At 40.1% G+C, this 17,924-nt stretch overlaps 2 protein-coding genes and 1 long non-coding RNA gene across 4 annotated transcripts in view; 1 reads left to right on the plus strand and 2 right to left on the minus strand.

Moving 5' to 3' along the window:
- The window catches only part of LOC129261927 (furin-like protease kpc-1), a 42,862-nt gene extending 37,001 nt beyond the window's left edge, over nucleotides 1-5,861 (plus strand). For both annotated transcript variants that reach the window (XM_064099628.1, XM_064099629.1), the window contains exons 16-18: nucleotides 2,467-2,794; nucleotides 3,714-3,823; nucleotides 4,578-5,861. In XM_064099628.1, the coding sequence (XP_063955698.1) occupies nucleotides 2,467-2,794; nucleotides 3,714-3,823; nucleotides 4,578-4,678 (539 nt within the window). In that variant the 3' untranslated portion in view covers nucleotides 4,679-5,861. The remainder of the gene's footprint in view (nucleotides 1-2,466; nucleotides 2,795-3,713; nucleotides 3,824-4,577) is intronic.
- On the minus strand, nucleotides 5,752-15,429 carry LOC135154219 (uncharacterized). Its single transcript, XM_064099627.1, has 2 exons — nucleotides 15,312-15,429; nucleotides 5,752-14,585 (listed from the first exon to the last, which is right to left on the minus strand). The coding sequence occupies exon 2, from the start codon at nucleotides 12,997-12,999 to the stop codon at nucleotides 7,273-7,275; it is 5,727 nt and encodes a 1,908-aa protein (XP_063955697.1). The 5' UTR covers nucleotides 13,000-14,585; nucleotides 15,312-15,429; the 3' UTR covers nucleotides 5,752-7,272.
- Nucleotides 15,430-17,227: 1,798 nt separating this feature from the next.
- Nucleotides 17,228-17,752, minus strand: LOC135154220 (uncharacterized). The gene is made up of 2 exons (XR_010293586.1): nucleotides 17,671-17,752; nucleotides 17,228-17,309 (listed from the first exon to the last, which is right to left on the minus strand). It is a non-coding gene; the product is annotated as an uncharacterized LOC135154220 (long non-coding RNA).
- Nucleotides 17,753-17,924: the final 172 nt, after the last annotated feature.

Here is a 17,924-nt window from a genome sequence, read left to right on the forward strand (position 1 = left end):
CCAGCCATTCAACCCTCTGCAGCACCATGGTCTGGTGGTACTCACTATAGCTTCACAATCAGTGGGTCATGTGGTAGATTCCCAGCCATTCAATCCTCTAAAACACTATGGTCTGGTGGTACTCACTATAGCTTCACAAGCAATGGGTCGTGGTTTAGATTCCCAGCCATTCAACCCTCTGAAGCATTATTGTCCGGTAGTAGTCACTCTTGTCTCACAATCAGTGGGTCATTGGTTAGATTCCCAGCCATTCATTCCTCTGGAGCATTATGGTCTGGTGGTACCCACTCTTGTTTTATAATGGTTTATTTTCAATTGGTCTAATGCCAATTTCGTCCAATTACCAACTCTACTACTGTCATTTGGTCTACTACCAGTTTGTCCACTATCCATATTGTTTAATTGCCATTTTGTCCTTTCACCATTTCGTCTAATAACCAGAGTGTCCATTAGCCATTCAGTCCATGTACCATTTGGTCTAATTGGAGCCTGTGTTATTTGGGCAAAATGAATGAAAATAAAATGGGTACTAGACCAACTGGTTATGAGATGAAATGGCTATAGATGAACTGGTGATCAGGCAAAGTGGTGATTGCACCAAATGGTTGTTAGACGGAATGTTGATGGACGGAATGGGATGAGACTAAATGAAGGTATACCATGTGATGAGAAGACGAGTTGGCAGTAGACAAATTGACATTTACCTCTCATAATCTGTGGGTTTGATTCCCAGCCATTCAATCTTCTAAAGCATTATGGTCTGGTGGTACTCACTCTTATCTCACAATCAGTGGGTCATTGGTTAGATTCCCAGCCATTCAATCCTCTGAAACACTATGGTCTGGTGATGCTCACTATAGCTTCACAAGCAGTGGGTCATGGGTTAGATTCTCATCCATTCAACCCTCTGAAGCATTATGGTCTGGTGGTACTCACTCTTGTCTCACAATCAGTGGGTCATGGGTTAGATTCCCAGCCATTCAACCCTCTGAAGCATTATGGTCTGGTGGTACTCACTCTTATCTCACAATCAGTGGGTCATTGGTTAGATTCCCAGCCATTCAATCCTCTGAAACACTATGGTCTGGTGATGCTCACTATAGCTTCACAAGCAGTGGGTCATGGGTTAGATTCTCATCCATTCAACCCTCTGAAGCATTATGGTCTGGTGGTACTCACTCTTGTCTCACAATCAGTGGGTCATTGGTTAGATTCCCAGCCATTCTTTCTTGTGAAGCATTATGGTCTAGTGGTACTCACTCTTGTCTCACAATCAGTGGGTCATGGGTTAGATTCCAAGCCATTCAGTCCTCTGAAGCATTATGGTCTGGTGATGCTCACTATAGCTTCACAATCAGTTGGTCATTGGTTAGATTCCCAGCCATTCAACCCTCTGAAACACTGTGGTCTGGTGATACTCTTGTCTCACAATGAATGGGCCATTGATTAGATTCCCAGCCATTCATTTCTCAGCAGGTTTCATTGGAATAATAATATAGAGTATTTCTAAAGCGCCAAATCCACATTGATTATGTGCTCAAGGCGCTACGAAAAGGAAATAAGAGAAAAATTACATGGAGCAGGAAGGGACAAGGATAAAAGAAGCACAGTCATGAAAATGAAAGGAAACTACTGGAAGGCAATTAAAAAAAAATTGGTTTTTAGAGCAATTTTGAAATTATAGATATTTGAAATACTACAAATGGAATATGGCAACTGATTCCACAATCATTATTGTCTGGTTATTCCGATGCTTTGCTTTTAATATCTAGAACGGTTTTGAATTCCAACCAATTCATTCCTCTCCAAATTTCCTTGGAATCATTATGGTCTGGTGGTATTGACTCTTTCCTTTCAATCAGAGGGTTGTGGGTTCATTCCTGTGCCATAGGAACAAACATGTGTAGTGCCTTTGACATTCTGTATTATGGGTAAAAGTCCCCTAAATCTCTAAAATGTTGAAGTTGTTATTGTCTTTAATAATATTTCCTTTACTTTTTCTAGATGTATTGCCTGTTATTTACATTTATTCATAAAAATACCTGGACATTTTCTCCAGCGTTGGTTTCTCTTTTGGAAGATATGCAAATAAATGTAAACATAAAACCTAATCATGAAACTAACAGTAATCATGCATGAGTATGCTTCGTACGAACATTGCTCTGAATTGAACTTGGCATCGTTGTGTGTTCTTGAAAGTGAGATAGATGAAAGTTGGAGACTGATTCAGAAGTCTAGAATGTAAGCCATTCCCCTTTTTTTCAGATTATGGCTTTTAAGGTCAATCCTTAGGTCTAAATATGATTGATGCACTTTTGTTACAACTTCATTGCAGCCATTACTTTAAGGCTTAGTCTTCCAAGTAATTAGGATAGGAACAGTGTTGTTTGGAGTGAATATCTATGAATATGAAAATGCTTTTATCTCCCTTTTGTAATATAATTTTTTCTTAAATTGGAATCCCAGATTCCTTCTTCCAGATGTGTCGTCAGTGCTCTCCCCTCTGCCAGTCATGTGAAGCGAACGAGAACAGTTGCACATCCTGCATCGATGGAGCAGTTCTTCGTGGCTCACAATGTATCACACGATGCATGGATAGCGAGTACATGGAGAATGAGCGTTGCCTCCCCTGTGATTCATCATGCTTCTCTTGTAATGGTGGTACAGATACAGACTGTACATCCTGCTTTGATGATTATGTCCACATGGATATGAGATGTGTAGAGCCTCACCAGTGTGGGGTTGGATACTACATTGTCAACAGCTATGATGTTGCATCTAGGCAGTGCTTAAGGTATCTTGGATTTTCCTACCACAAATATTTTCAACTTTAGAGGGCGAAGTTTCCCACTTTTAGAGTTGACGAGGGCACCCCAGTTCCCATTCTAATTGAGTTGGGTTATATCATTAGAAGTCACAGAAAAATTAAGTTTCATGCAAAAAAGGTGCAAACAGCACTTTCTGATGTTTGCATTTTTCAAAATAGTTCATGAACTTGGACAATATTGGAATTTACATGTAAATACATGTAAGTATTGGATTTTGCATACATGTAAATATTTGAATTTACATCATATAAATATTGTAATTTAGTTGCATAGCTGATCATTTCCATAATAATAGCCAATTTTTATAAAGCGCTTTTCCCAGAATGGCTCAAAGCGCGTTACAGCATATCATTACCCCGGTCATTGGACATTTCAATCCCGCACGAAAAGTGCACAATTTCCACTCCCTGGGGAGCATTCCTTGCATTCATCTCAGCCTCCATGAAAGTTAAATGTGATATGTTTAAATCATCTTCAAACCCTCCGTATATGCAGAGGTATACTAGGTATAAATGTCAATCCAAGTATAATGATCAAAACATTCCTTTCTGATCGTGCTTCACACTTTCATTCTTTGTTTTAGTGTAAAATGCATCATGTTCATGATTGTAAACAATGTTTAAAATATATTTATCTTATATGAGAAAAATTACAGCTTGTGCTTTACACTCACATTATTTATTCAGTGAGATATGGATCCTGTTAATGATTACAGAAAGTGCTTTAAGCATCCTATTGTCGGGTCTGAATGTGGACAATTGATATACATACATGTATGTCTCCATGTATAAGGTACTTCAAACGTGTTAGTAGTCAGTATGAAAATATGATAACATTGATTGATTTTATAGCTAATCCTGCTATATGTTTATTGATTCTTTGAAGATGTCATTCAACATGTAAAGATTGCCAGGGTCCATCATTTACAGACTGTGTGGATTGCCATCAGGGATTCTTCTTGGTCGGAGGGGCTTGCCTGCAAACATGTGAAAATGGTAAGAAAAACCATTTTGAGATCAGATTCCAACATCTTAGCTACATGTATCTGCTATTAAGCCTCTTCAGTTATTTACTCATGCACACGCAATAGCAGACTGAGACTGATTTACATAGAATTAAAAAGAATATTTTGTTTTGATGTTTTCTTGCCTTTCAAACTTAGACATGAGGGTAAACAAGTATTTTCAAGTTAAGGCTTCTTAACCATAAAAAGACAGGGGGGGGGCTGATTCAGCCCCCTCAACATTTTTAACCTGTTGGAGACTAAATGATTTTGTTGTAACATGTGCTCAGTCTCAAGCAGGTTACAATCGTTCAGTGCTGAAGGAGTATAGTCCTACCTGGATGCATTAGCCAGTATATGCCAATATATTGTATGTGTGGCCTGCTGTATTCTTCTTTTTATCCAATTTTTCTGATATCACACATTCCATTCTTGATAAACAAAATTGCTTTACATGAATAATCAAAAATTCAAATTCCTCAAACAAGAATCTCTTAAGTTGTAAGCAAAAGACAATCTCGATATCAGGAAGCAGAATTAAGAAAAGGACTTGCCACATCTAACATACGTCAGTATACACTGGCTATTTTGATGCCTAAGAAGACCGTGCTACTAGTATTATTCCACTGGTTATCATATTTCAATGTATGTTGATCAATTTTGATTAATTTCAATGATCATATTACGTTATGAATATATAGATTTGTATTACAAATGTATATTTCATTTTTTTTTCTGTTCTGAAGGTAAATATCTGGCCCCGGATAATAACTGTAAGTCATGCAGCGAAGGATGTGTTCTGTGCTCAGACGATAGGACTTGTATACAGTGTGCTAAATCAAAGTAAGTGTTTTCACCCTTTTAAGATTAAATCCCAGGCCCCCCCACTCTTTAGGCAGTCAATTATACTCATGAGGAATGTTTGTTCCAGACTCTTAAGAGATATTCCCTTTAAGGTGAGGAAAGGGTTACCTTGTTGAGTGTTTTAGTCTGTTGGTTCTGACTCTCGCCTTTGAAACAGGGGGTCGTGAGTTCAAATGCCAGCCATAGCCTGATATTTTTCAGCAAGAATTTAATCCACAATGTTTCTGCACTCAACTGAGGTGAGGTGATTGCATGGATACTGCATAGGATTAATTCCTTGAATGCGCCTCTAGCGGCTGGAGCCAAAGCTGGGGTAATATGAACTGTGCTATTGAAAAGGCAACTAGATAATTAGCACCTCATAAATGATATTTATTATTACCCTTTTAAGCAAGTGTTGGTACTGCACAATCGGAAAATAGCATTAAAAACAGACATGCTGAAGTTTTTCAACATGCACTCATTGGAGTTAAATCGCATGAATGAACAGAATGCTAGAATAAAACAATATATAGTAGAACAAAAAATGACAAAAGGTGCTAAACTACAAGCTGTGACTGGTTGTCAATGTAAACAAATTACCTTTTTGACCCCTTATGACTGACATTTAGAAAGGTAGCCTGCGAACTCTCTTAACTTTTATTACAGGAACATTTAGTTGTAAAGAAAGCTTGCAAAATTGCCCCATCTCCCCCCCCCCAAAAAAAAAAAAAAAGTCAGGATTGTTCAGGGAATTTTATTAACAGCCTCTGAATAAAATTGTTTCTGATAAAAATGCTACAAGATCATGATTATTTCTGGATTTTTTTTTATATTCATTGATCAATGCTAAAGAATTGAGTGAAACCAATCAATATTTTTGGGGGGATAGTAGACATTTTATTTCAAGTATTGAAATAAAAATCATCTATTTCGGCCCTTTCAGAAATCTTGTGAAATCAACAATGATTTACAAATATTAAGACAAATCTTTACGTTCAAGGGTCTGTAAGTATTACTACCCTTTTTGTGCCTGCCCGGACTACGACGACAAACAAACGAAAGCTCGCACGTGTTCTCATACTGGGTAAATAATAGTCAAAACAGCTTTATTGAATCTAGTCTCTTCATTATGGTCAAAGCTGACTCTTTGGCTTGCTGATTCACTTTGTTCCTTAGATTCCCGTAAAAACTATAAACAAACAAACAAATGAACAAAATCCAACATAAGTATATCATCATATCAAAGCATGTTACAGTGCAACTGCATTATAACGAGGCACTTGGGACGAGAGAAGATACATTGTTATAGGTAAAGTCTGCCACATCAGTGCCTTTAATAATAAGGTTCCACTGTATTATGAGTCTAAACATTATACTAAGGTGAATAACAATTAACTTCAATTTAAAGTAATTGGACTTAAATTATCATAATAGCAATACTGTCCAGTATTTAATACACTAAGTGTTGTGAAAATTAGAAATAAACTCTAAACTGATATCCTACAAATAAGGAATATTTGTAAATGTATTTAACTGTATACAATGGGTGTCGAAAACAGCTTAAATAGACAATGTAATTGCAAAAATGTTATGTGAGCAATAAATGTAATGTCAACCATCTTATATCAAGTTTTGGCGTATTTGAGTGCTTATTTCCTCAGGACTGAGGTTTGAGTTTAATCTAGTTGAGTTATCATTACACAATAAATTCGATACTGATTAAGAGTTTCTGTATATTTCCATACAAACAAATATTCATAATTATAGTACTACACAAAGACCTGCACACTATGCGTACAATGCATCAATCTGATACACGAGCTATTGAAGTTCTACAGTAGGATAACACTGATTGCTGTATGCATACTGAGCGAGTTCTCTTGAAATTAAACCTAAAAGTTCTATTTATGCTTACCACTGTGCCACTTGTTACCAAAGTCTCAGGCAGGCATAAATAATATGCCGATTAACGATGCAATTCCTTTTCCATCGCCATAACGTGCCCCAGTTTTGGGCCAAAAATTACAATCTTCGCAGACGATAAAATTATGGAATGCCAAATAGACAATTACAACCGCACGGTGTATGAAGTGCCTTTACACTCCCACCAAATTTGCCTTCACTGGTAACATAATCACATGCATGAGTACACTTACATATATATGAAAATGCATTTACTAGTATTACATAAGTGGTGCATGTGAAATAATGTGACCATAATATGGAAATTTTTAAGCAAGCACTCCATACACCTCTTGCATGTAAATTGGTACACTTGCAATCTACAACACGAATAACATGGCAATTGAATAGCTTGATCAAACCAGAATGGCATAAGTGATGATGCGGAACTCAAACAATGCACGTTTATAACATGTGCTGTAAAAGATTATAACACACACTGCAAAGGTTGTAAGGCAAGCTTAAAGGTTGCGACAATATTTAAGCGCTGTGTATCTAAAATTCGCAGCAAACAAGATCAGAATTTGAGTCCTAAATTTTTAAACTGTACCAGAAAACGAAGCACATGTGCAAATGCAAGGTCAAACATTTGTACCCGCTCCAAACAATCTCAAGTGTACATACATACCTGCTCTATGGAGGTACCTTTTCCAGAAGCAGTACGAGCTTCTGAACCGGCCTCCAGTATTCGGCAAGCTTCTTGTTTGGACGACCTTTGTTGTCAAGGTCTTTCGTTCCAACGCGCACCTGTACCCGCCTGACCAGACCATCTTCATCAGGAGTGGCTTCTGCGACCATCGCAATTGGCCATTTCATACGCGGAGCTTCATCGTCAGTGAGCAATACAATGTCTCCCACTTGTAAATTCCGTCTGGGCATCGTCCATTTCTGTCGTCTTTGAAGTCCCAACAAGTACTCTTTCCGCCATCTTGACCAGAACTGTTCCAGTAAGAACTGAACCCTTCTCCAGGCTTTACGCGTGTACACATCCTCCTTCACAAATTGCCCAGGAGGGGGCAACGGAACCGTCCTCTTCAGAGTAAGGAGGTGGTTTGGCGTGAGAGGTGCATCCGCACTTGGGTCATTCATATTGGTCACTGTTAACGGTCGGCTATTGACGATTGCCATGGCTTCGTAAAACAAGGTACGAAGAGCGGAGTCTGTGAGTCTTCCTGGACACAGGTCTATGGTAGCCCTTAAGACACTTCTGACGGTTCGAATCTGTCTTTCCCACACGCCACCTGCGTGACTTGAGTGAGGGGCGTTGAAGACAAATTCACATTGCTGGTCTGCAAGGTACGTATTCACTTGGTCTGAAGTCATCTCTCTCAATGCAGATTGGAGCTCGTTTCTTGCTCCTACGAAGTTACTGCCTTGGTCGCACCTAATCTGTCTGACAGCTCCCCTAATTGCTATGAAACAGCGGAGAGCATTGATGAATGCGTCGGTAGTCATGTCGTCGAGCATCTCAATGTGGATACCTCTTGAACAGAGACATGTGAATATAAGCCCATATCGCTTAATATCAGAACGACCTCTCCTTACAAAGAAAGGACCGAAACAATCCATACCCACATTCGTGAAAGGAGCCGAAGGTTCTACTCGATCTCTTGGCAAGTTTGCCATTTTCTGCTCTTCTTGAGGCCTACGAAGACGTCTGCATGACACACACTTTCGCAATACCTCTGCAACGACTTTAGATCCGTTTACAATCCAGAATCCATTGGCTCTCAGGTGATTCTGCGTCATTCCTCGACCCTGATGTTTGATGTCCTCATGGAAGTGGCGGATAATCGCCCGAGTGATAGGGCTACGCTTGGGCAGGATAACAGGGTGAGCCACTTCTGTCGATAGTTCGCCAAGTCTGCCCTTCACTCGCGTGATCCCATCAAGGATTATTGGGTCAAGGTCATGGATGGTACTTGTCGTTTTAACGGTCTTGTCCGACGTCAGAGCCTTGATTTCTTCAGGGTAAGCTTCCTGTTGAACTAACCGCAGAACGAACAGCTCTGCGTCCTTTCTCTCACGAACTAAGGAACCTTGTCTTGCTCCCTTCACTACCATCCGTAGACGAGCCAATACCTTGATCATCATCTTCCAACTAGAGATCCTGGTAAGGCGCGAGAGGAGGTTCAACGGTTCCGAATGAGTAGTTGTCGATAGGTTGGTTGCTCTCACTTCCGGATCCCCAACGGCGAGTGTCGGAGAGATACTTCCTACTGCAAAGTCTTTCTCCCAGAGGAAGCTTGGTCCTTGGAACCAATTTGTGCTACCCAGCTGACTTACGCTCAATCCTCTGGAAGCATGGTCAGCAGGGTTCTGATCAGTCGAGACATAATGCCATTGGTCGGGAGAAGTCCTATCTCTAATTAGCTGGACTCGATTAGCAACAAACGTGTGGAACCTCCGCGCATCATTGTGGATGTATCCCAGGACTACTTGGGAATCTGTCCAGAAGAAATCTTCGGCATCATGATACTCTAGCTCTTCTTTCAACATAGAGTGCACCTTAGCTGACACAACTGCCGCTGTCAACTCTAACCTGGGAATTGTAACCACCTTGGTTGGCGCAACCCTTGATTTGCCGAAGATCAGACAACAGTGAACTTCTCCTTTCTGGTTAACAAGACGCAAATAAGAGCATTGGCCATAACCAGACTTGCTGGCATCCGAGAAATGGTGTAGCTGCACTGTTACAGGATCACCAAACTCAGCAGGATGATAACACCGAGGTATTCTTAGCTCCTCTAGCTGCGGGATTTCCTTACACCATTGCTCCCACCTTGATTGCAGGTTCTCGGATACTGGATCATCCCACCCAAGCCCGCTACGACACATTTCTTGAAGGATTCTCTTGCCATCGAGAACGACCGGAGCCACAAATCCGAGAGGGTCATAAAGGGATGCGACTATGGACAGAATTCCCCGCCGTGTCATTGGTTTCTCTTTCAGGGAAATTCTGAAACAAAAGGCATCCGTGGCCACATTCCAAACTATCCCCAGAGCACGCTCTACTTGATCCTCAAAATCCAAGTTCGAGTCAGTGACATCACTGGCACGCTCAGACTTTGGCAGACTCTCCAGAACTGCCTTAGAATTCGAAACAAACTTGTGGAGACGTAAGCCACCCTTGCTGCAAAGTTGTCTGGCTTCATTGGCCAACTGAATGGCTTCCTCTTCACTGGATACACTCACCAGCCCATCATCCACATAGAAGCTGCGCTCGACGAAACGAGATGCCAATGGAAATTCATTGCTGCAATGTCTAGCCAGATACTTTAAGCCATAATTGGCGCAACCTGGCGAAGAAGCGGCACCAAAAAGATGGACGTTCATGCGATAATCCACTGGCTCCTTGTTGATGTCGTTATCTTGGAACCACAGGAAGCGCAGGAGGTCTCGGTCATCCTCAGCGACCCTAAACTGAAAGAACATCTTCTCAACATCACATAGCACTGCTACATTGTGCTTCCTGAACCGACAAAGGACTCCCACCAATGAGTTTATCATGTCCGGTCCCTTGAGCAGATGATCGTTAAGGCAGGTGCCGCCGTACTTCGCGGAACAATCAAACACTATTCTCATCTTCTTCTTCATTGGATGGTACACACCATGATGTGGTATGTAATTTGTTTCTCCAGGCGGCGCCTTGGTCTCTACTTGTTCTGCAAAGCCACCATTAATGATATCTGTCATGAAGCTTGTATAGTTGTCTCTATATGCTTCGTCCTTCTTAAGCTTTCGATGGAGGTGTTCGAATCGAACGGTTGCCAACCTTTTATTGCTTGGAAGGTTTGGCCGGGTCTTGAAGGGCAGCGGCATCTGCAAATGACCATCCTCGCATTGTACAATGTTGGTCTCAAGGTGTTTCAAGAATTGTAGGTCATTCTGAGAGCATGCTTTGTCCGGCGATTTGTCCTCTGCGAAATCTGCCTCAAGCAACCCTATGATCTCCTTTGGCTTCGGAAATGGTATCTCGCGAGTAGAAACCCTCCCACACTGGCTACTGAAGTCCATGGCATTCTCTTCTTCGGCAAAGCCAACAATACTCCAGCCGAGGTCAGTTCGAACAGCAAATGGTTCTACATCGCTACCAGTAACTACTTGTCTTGGTGTCAGAGCTCTTGGGCAATTATAGCCTATCAGTAGGCCGACTTCGCATCTCTGAAGTGCTGGCATTTCTCTTGCAACATCTTGGAGATGAGTCCACTTTTCAGCAGTACTTCTGCTTGGGATGTGTTCTCTATCAGTCGGTATGAAGTCACGCGTATAGCATTTTCCTATCTTGAGCTGGGAGGGCGACATCATACCTCTAACTAAGATACTTGAGGTCACGCTGCAATCAATGTTCGATGACGAAGTCATAGTAGATAACTTTAAGCGTATGGGTTGCTGCTTAGCATTCAGGGCTTGCGCTACTTCATCTAGAATGAACGATGAATCACTCTGGGTATCCAGGAGGGCGTAAGTCAGAATCTCTGACGATGGTGCTTGTTCTGCCGCGACCCACACTGGTACAATCATCGAAGTGCTAGCTTGTTTTCCAGAACGGACTTGGCAAGACGTAGCCCTGTCCTTAGAAGCTCCTTCACTCTTGTGCGCATTGTCCTCTCTTATCGTAGGGTTTTCCTCATGAAGAGCCGTGGGATGGCGCTTACCACATGTACTACACTTCAGCCTTTGTTTACATGCCTTAGAAAAATGCCCCTTCTGTAAGCAACCAAAGCATACATGATTTTCTTGAACAAACTTCCTGCGTTCAGAAAGTGGCTTGGCCAAAAACTTGTCACAGTCCTCGGACTTGTGTCCAGTTTCACTACACAGGCAGCAAGGTTTTGGAGCCTTCTTGACTTGGTTTGGGATGTTCTTGCCTTTGGCACTTTCCTTGGTGTTGACAGCCAAAGCAGATCCTTTATTTCTTGCTTCTCGCTTGATCTTGAAGGTCTTGGGACTTGATTCTCTTTGAGAGTCCTCAGATTTCAGGGCACCTAGAGAAGAAATGGGATTGTTGGCTATCCTTGCCTCCTTAGCAACAAATTTCACAAACTTAGAAAATGAAGGATAGCTGCCGCCTTCCAACTCATTTGATACCACCCTATTCCAGCTACTAATCAGCCAGTCTGGAAGTTTGGCTATCATCTTTTGATTCTCATAGCAGTCGTTTAGCACCTGGAGGCCAGTGACATATGGCATAGCATCATCACAAGACTTTAAGTAGTCCGCAAACTTCTGAAGACCTATGGCATCTTTGGAGGCTATCTTCGGCCAAGCACTTAGCTTCTTCCGGAACGCTTGTTGGATATTAAAAGGATGACCATACCTCTGTCGAAGGCACCTCCATGCCCCATCATATGCCTCTTTGGAGTCCCCGAAAAAGAAACCTTCCACGGCCTCCCTTGCCGGACCAGTCAGGTACTGCTTCAGATAATACAGCATCTCTGTTGGTGGTATGCCACGGTTTTCGATCAAAGTCTTGAAACCTTTGTCGAACTCTACAAACTCGAGCGGATCCCCACTAAAGGTGCGTGGCACTGGCATCGGAAGTCTTGTGTGGTACATGTTGTCTGCTAAAGCCTTACATAAGCCCTGGACGTCAACCGACGTTGTCTGAGGCGGCTGTAGTGGTGTCTTGTCACGAGGTTCCACATGCGAATCAGGTAGACTATCATGTAGCTGGCCTACTCTAAACTCTGGGCCCATCTCATCTTGAAAGGAAGGAGATGACGTCTTGGCAGGAAATTCTGCTGACTGCCCTTGAATACCTTCAGGTGGTTGGTTTACTCCAACTCCTGGGTACATTTTGTCTTGAGGAAGAAGTGATGGTGTGTTACGAGATTCTACAGGCTGTCCAGGATTGCTATCAATGTCAATTACTGGTGTGGCTCCACGCAGTTGGCTGGTTTCAACCCCTTGGTCCATTTCGCTTAAAATTGAGCTGAAGACCGATGAAGCATATTCTTGTTTCAAGAATTCTTTCGCTATCTGCTTCCGATCCTCGGCGTCAAAAGGACCTTCTAGGGATCCCAGAACTTCTTCCAAGGCGTTGAGGCTATCTCTGACCATTGCGTTGGCACGGTCCATCCTTGTGGTGGCCTCTCTTATGGGGACCTTGTGTCTCCTCAAAATCTCGTAGGTTTCCATCAATTCCCTCTCTCCAGCTTCCAGTATGGATATCTGTTGTTTGATGGGACCTTCTTCTGTCTCTGTCTTAATGATTGTTCTAGCTGCCTTTACTGTGGCCTTAAGGGAGCCATACATCTTGAAAAACTTCCGCTCTGTCTTTGATTCTTCAGAGGCCTGAAGAGCGGCCATTTTTTCCGTGGGCTGCCTCTCCCTTGATGACTTTCTTGAATCTGCCATGTTTAATTGGCTTTGACACAACAGAAGTGTAATAAGGAGCTGGCCTCTTATGCTAAACCATGCACTTGCACCTTGTACAGCAAATTGACCAAATTAAATTGTCATGCAACTAGAGTGAAATCAAACATCAATTTAAGCAAAGCTACAGCGCTAAGCCTACCAACCTCATCAATGTAAAACCGCTTAAAATGCTTCTTGCTAATGCAATTACAAATACTCCATAGTAATTTGATTTTACATCTCCCAATAAAGCCTTTACGCACGCCTCAAAATTCGCTTATCAAAAGGGCTTGAATGCAGACCACGCGATCATGCGATAAAGTTCAACATCGCCACATATTCCTTCCTTGCTTGACTCTGAACTGCGATGTCAATATCACTTTGTAATGAAATTACACCTTTAACTTTCTTGTCACTTGAGCACAAAACTAATGCTGGCTACCTGCAAACAAAACATGCAGTATTTGCAGAATCATATTGGAAACACTTTTCAATAGACTACTATACATGAAATAGTTATTAAAATTCAACTTTTACTTGACCTCTGTTAATTTGTTATCAAGAGTCTTGAAGTTTCACAGAGCCTATTATAGCTCTGGTTCTAACTACTTTTATTTCATCAAGTTCAGATCCAATGTTTCATTTATAAATTCAATGTTGTTGGCTTGATTTATGCTTCAAGTTCAAACCTGGCTGGACCTGGACTGTACAAGACTAAACCACGCTGGCTCCCGGGCTGTATGGCTTGACCGGGCCGATTCCCGGGCTGTTGTTCAAGCTGGACTTCAGCTGGATTAGGCTAGTTCATAAATTATGCTAGGGCTGCTACGAGAGGCTGACACAGAATAGTCTTGAACTTGGGCTTGGCTGATCCGCTAACATGGGCTTTAGTCCTGTTACATTATGGCTGCATGCCAACTGCTGGTGCAAATTATGGTAAAGCCACGTATTTTATAACAGTGTATAATAACGATTGTGGCCGATTCCAGCTTAGCGTCCATAATACACCTCAATAATAAATCGATGACACTGCTGCATTGCAACCATAATTCATTGTAACTGTAACATTAGTGTAGATCAAACTGCATAGCGTCCATACACAGCTCTACATACCTCGAACTATTGAGACATATGAGAAATGACTGGATCACAACATCGTTTCACAATCCAAATCAAAATCCATCAACATCCACTCAGATTCTGAGATTCATGCGTTATGGTGCAATTCTAGCTGATCTCTAGCATATATCCTGTGCTCGTCGCCAAACGTAGTTACATATGTATGTTCGTAGGTTCATCCAGCTGAAATGTCATGTTGAACTCAACTCAAATGTCTAGCGTCTATTTATTGGCTCCATCTTGATAATCAGGCTTGTTGATGATGATGAGGCCATTTTGACGCTACGTTGGAAGTGTTTTTACTGTGCCTGCCCGGACTACGACGACAAACAAACGAAAGCTCGCACGTGTTCTCATACTGGGTAAATAATAGTCAAAACAGCTTTATTGAATCTAGTCTCTTCATTATGGTCAAAGCTGACTCTTTGGCTTGCTGATTCACTTTGTTCCTTAGATTCCCGTAAAAACTATAAACAAACAAACAAATGAACAAAATCCAACATAAGTATATCATCATATCAAAGCATGTTACAGTGCAACTGCATTATAACGAGGCACTTGGGACGAGAGAAGATACATTGTTATAGGTAAAGTCTGCCACATCAGTGCCTTTAATAATAAGGTTCCACTGTATTATGAGTCTAAACATTATACTAAGGTGAATAACAATTAACTTCAATTTAAAGTAATTGGACTTAAATTATCATAATAGCAATACTGTCCAGTATTTAATACACTAAGTGTTGTGAAAATTAGAAATAAACTCTAAACTGATATCCTACAAATAAGGAATATTTGTAAATGTATTTAACTGTATACAATGGGTGTCGAAAACAGCTTAAATAGACAATGTAATTGCAAAAATGTTATGTGAGCAATAAATGTAATGTCAACCATCTTATATCAAGTTTTGGCGTATTTGAGTGCTTATTTCCTCAGGACTGAGGTTTGAGTTTAATCTAGTTGAGTTATCATTACACAATAAATTCGATACTGATTAAGAGTTTCTGTATATTTCCATACAAACAAATATTCATAATTATAGTACTACACAAAGACCTGCACACTATGCGTACAATGCATCAATCTGATACACGAGCTATTGAAGTTCTACAGTAGGATAACACTGATTGCTGTATGCATACTGAGCGAGTTCTCTTGAAATTAAACCTAAAAGTTCTATTTATGCTTACCACTGTGCCACTTGTTACCAAAGTCTCAGGCAGGCATAAATAATATGCCGATTAACGATGCAATTCCTTTTCCATCGCCATAACGTGCCCCAGTTTTGGGCCAAAAATTACAATCTTCGCAGACGATAAAATTATGGAATGCCAAATAGACAATTACAACCGCACGGTGTATGAAGTGCCTTTACACTTTTGTCCCCAATTGATTAAACTTATTGACAGGGATATCTTCTAAAAAATGAATATATGATGTACAAGTCCTAATAATATGAAGAAAAAAAATGTACTTCCTTAAACATGTATCTGATTGATAGTATAAGCTCTTGAGAGAAAAATGTATTATGATCTCTTTAAAGGGATCGTTTAACTTTGTGAGCAGCTGATTAAAAAAATTCTCAAACTGAGTTGAAACGTGCATATGAGTGCCTGTATTTGTCCTCAAAAACCCTGAAACAGACCACAATATAGGATGAAAAACTCTAATTTAGATACAAGTAGCAATTTATTAGCCTGATTTTGAGAACCGTTTAGTAGACGGGTTCAGCTTATGACCAGTTTTCTCCAATTCAAAAAGTCCGTTGGCTATTTTGACTGCCTTCTGTTTTGTGTATCTCCTATACACACACTATTAGCTGTACTGTACATTCAGTGTATACCTTGTACACACTGTATGTAGGTCATGATGTGTTCATCTAGAATTAATGTGTTGTGGTGCACAGATTCCCTGTCATTTAAACCAACTCCCAATTATTTCAAACTTTGGTTTACATCTCCAAGATTTTAAAATTGATCCTGTAAATATAATACTTTGAAACTTTGGGGATGGTATTTTTACACTATAAGCCTAATGTTTAGCCCATTTTCAGGAACCAAAAGGAGAATTTTTTAAATCAGAACAAAGTGAAATGATTACTTTAAGCTTTGAAAACTAAATGGTATTTTTATAATATTCTCTGGTTTACAATGGCTTTATTTTTAGTCGCCTTTTAAAAGTGATTATGTGCATGTGTTTTATTTTCAAATAATTTTATTTGGAATCAAAGAATCACTTCTCAAAATGATATGCACTTCCAAATTTGTGCAAGAATTATAAATAGGAAAGGAACTTTGAAGACATGGCCCCTATCTGGGCATTGTCTTACAAAGAGTTACGATTGATCCAATCAATCGCACTATGGACGGCCCGCAATGTCAACATCTATTATGCATGTTTGTTCAAAATATTTTCTAGCTATTATGTATATTGGTGCATTTATTGTTTTCTTGAAAATTCACTGCGCTTCTCTTTGCATACAAAGGACATTGTGCAAATTTTTCATAGAAAAAATTATGACACTGATGGATTTCCATAGAGTTACAATTGATAGGATCAATGGTAACTCTTTGTAAGACGGGGCTATGATGTTAACTGGCTTCCCATTCAATCAAGGATCATGTATAATATTTTTGTATTTACATTGCCCCTACTTATCTTCAAGAACTTGTCCAATTCAATAAATCTTCTCTCTAAAATATTTGCCAAGACTTAATTGCATGAGAATAATGATTATAATAAACATTTTTTGTATAGCCCATTTTTCAATATGATACAATGTCTAGATGTACTTCCAAAGAAATTTGAATTTATTACCTTCGATTGACTTGAGCCCTGTCTGTCTTTTACATGACACAAGCATTTTAATGTATTAATTCCTGCCAGGTACTGGTTTACCTTACATGGGTTGAGTGCAGCACAATGTGGATCAGTTTGAACCCATGTCCCTCTTTTTCAAAGTCCAGAGGCTAAGCCCTCAGGCTTTCTAGAAGGCTGTGCCAATACTATGGAATGCTCTTCCTCAAACCTTAAGAAATATTTGATTGCTTCATAGAAGTGTAACACGCGGAAACTGATGTAGAAAGATGACACACGACACCATTCCTTGTGTTTCGGTTCGTTTAATATCGATGGATCGTTACATACAAAATTCAAAGTACAAGAACACAAGATAGAAAAAATAAAACCTGCAAAAACAAATAAGAACAAAACAATTAAATAGAATTATGATATGTTCGAAAAATGCACAAATTAGAAATATACACATATTTGCTTGTGACTCCAAGATAAAACATTCATCAATATGACGTCAAGTAGACTCGTAATAATCAATGATAAACATGTTGTCTATATCCATTCATTAAAACCTAATCAATATTGCCTGAATTCAACTCATCTAATCACTAATTCGGTTCCTCCATCGTTATGGATAACTCTTCCAACAAATAAATGAAATACATCCATCAAGTGAAATTTACCAAACAACAATTAGAATATGCCAACAAATTAACATTGAAATACAGTGGTTAATAAATGATAACCACTCACCCTGGCAATCTGGCCTAGAGGACCATATTTCCTCTGGTGAGAGCCTCACCCGCTACACGAATGTCATGTCAAATACCTTTAAAAGGAAAGTAACAATAATTACACATAGTCAGCAATCATTGTGACCCTTTACTCTGAAAACACTAAACTGAAACATTGAATTAACAATTCAATAACCAAAATCAATTTAACCAAAATCTTTCACTCTAAAGATCATTTTACTAAATTGTTTCACTATAAGATTAGAACCGAAC

The sequence above is a fragment of the Lytechinus pictus genome, chromosome 5 (genome assembly GCF_037042905.1).
Source record: "Lytechinus pictus isolate F3 Inbred chromosome 5, Lp3.0, whole genome shotgun sequence".
In the NCBI taxonomy this organism is placed as follows: Eukaryota; Metazoa; Echinodermata; class Echinoidea; order Temnopleuroida; family Toxopneustidae; genus Lytechinus; species Lytechinus pictus.

Coding starts and splice junctions, on each gene's coding strand:
- LOC135154219 (XM_064099627.1), bottom strand. CDS start 12,999: ATGGCAGATTCAAGAAAGTCATCAAGGGAGAGGCAGCCCACGGAAAAA.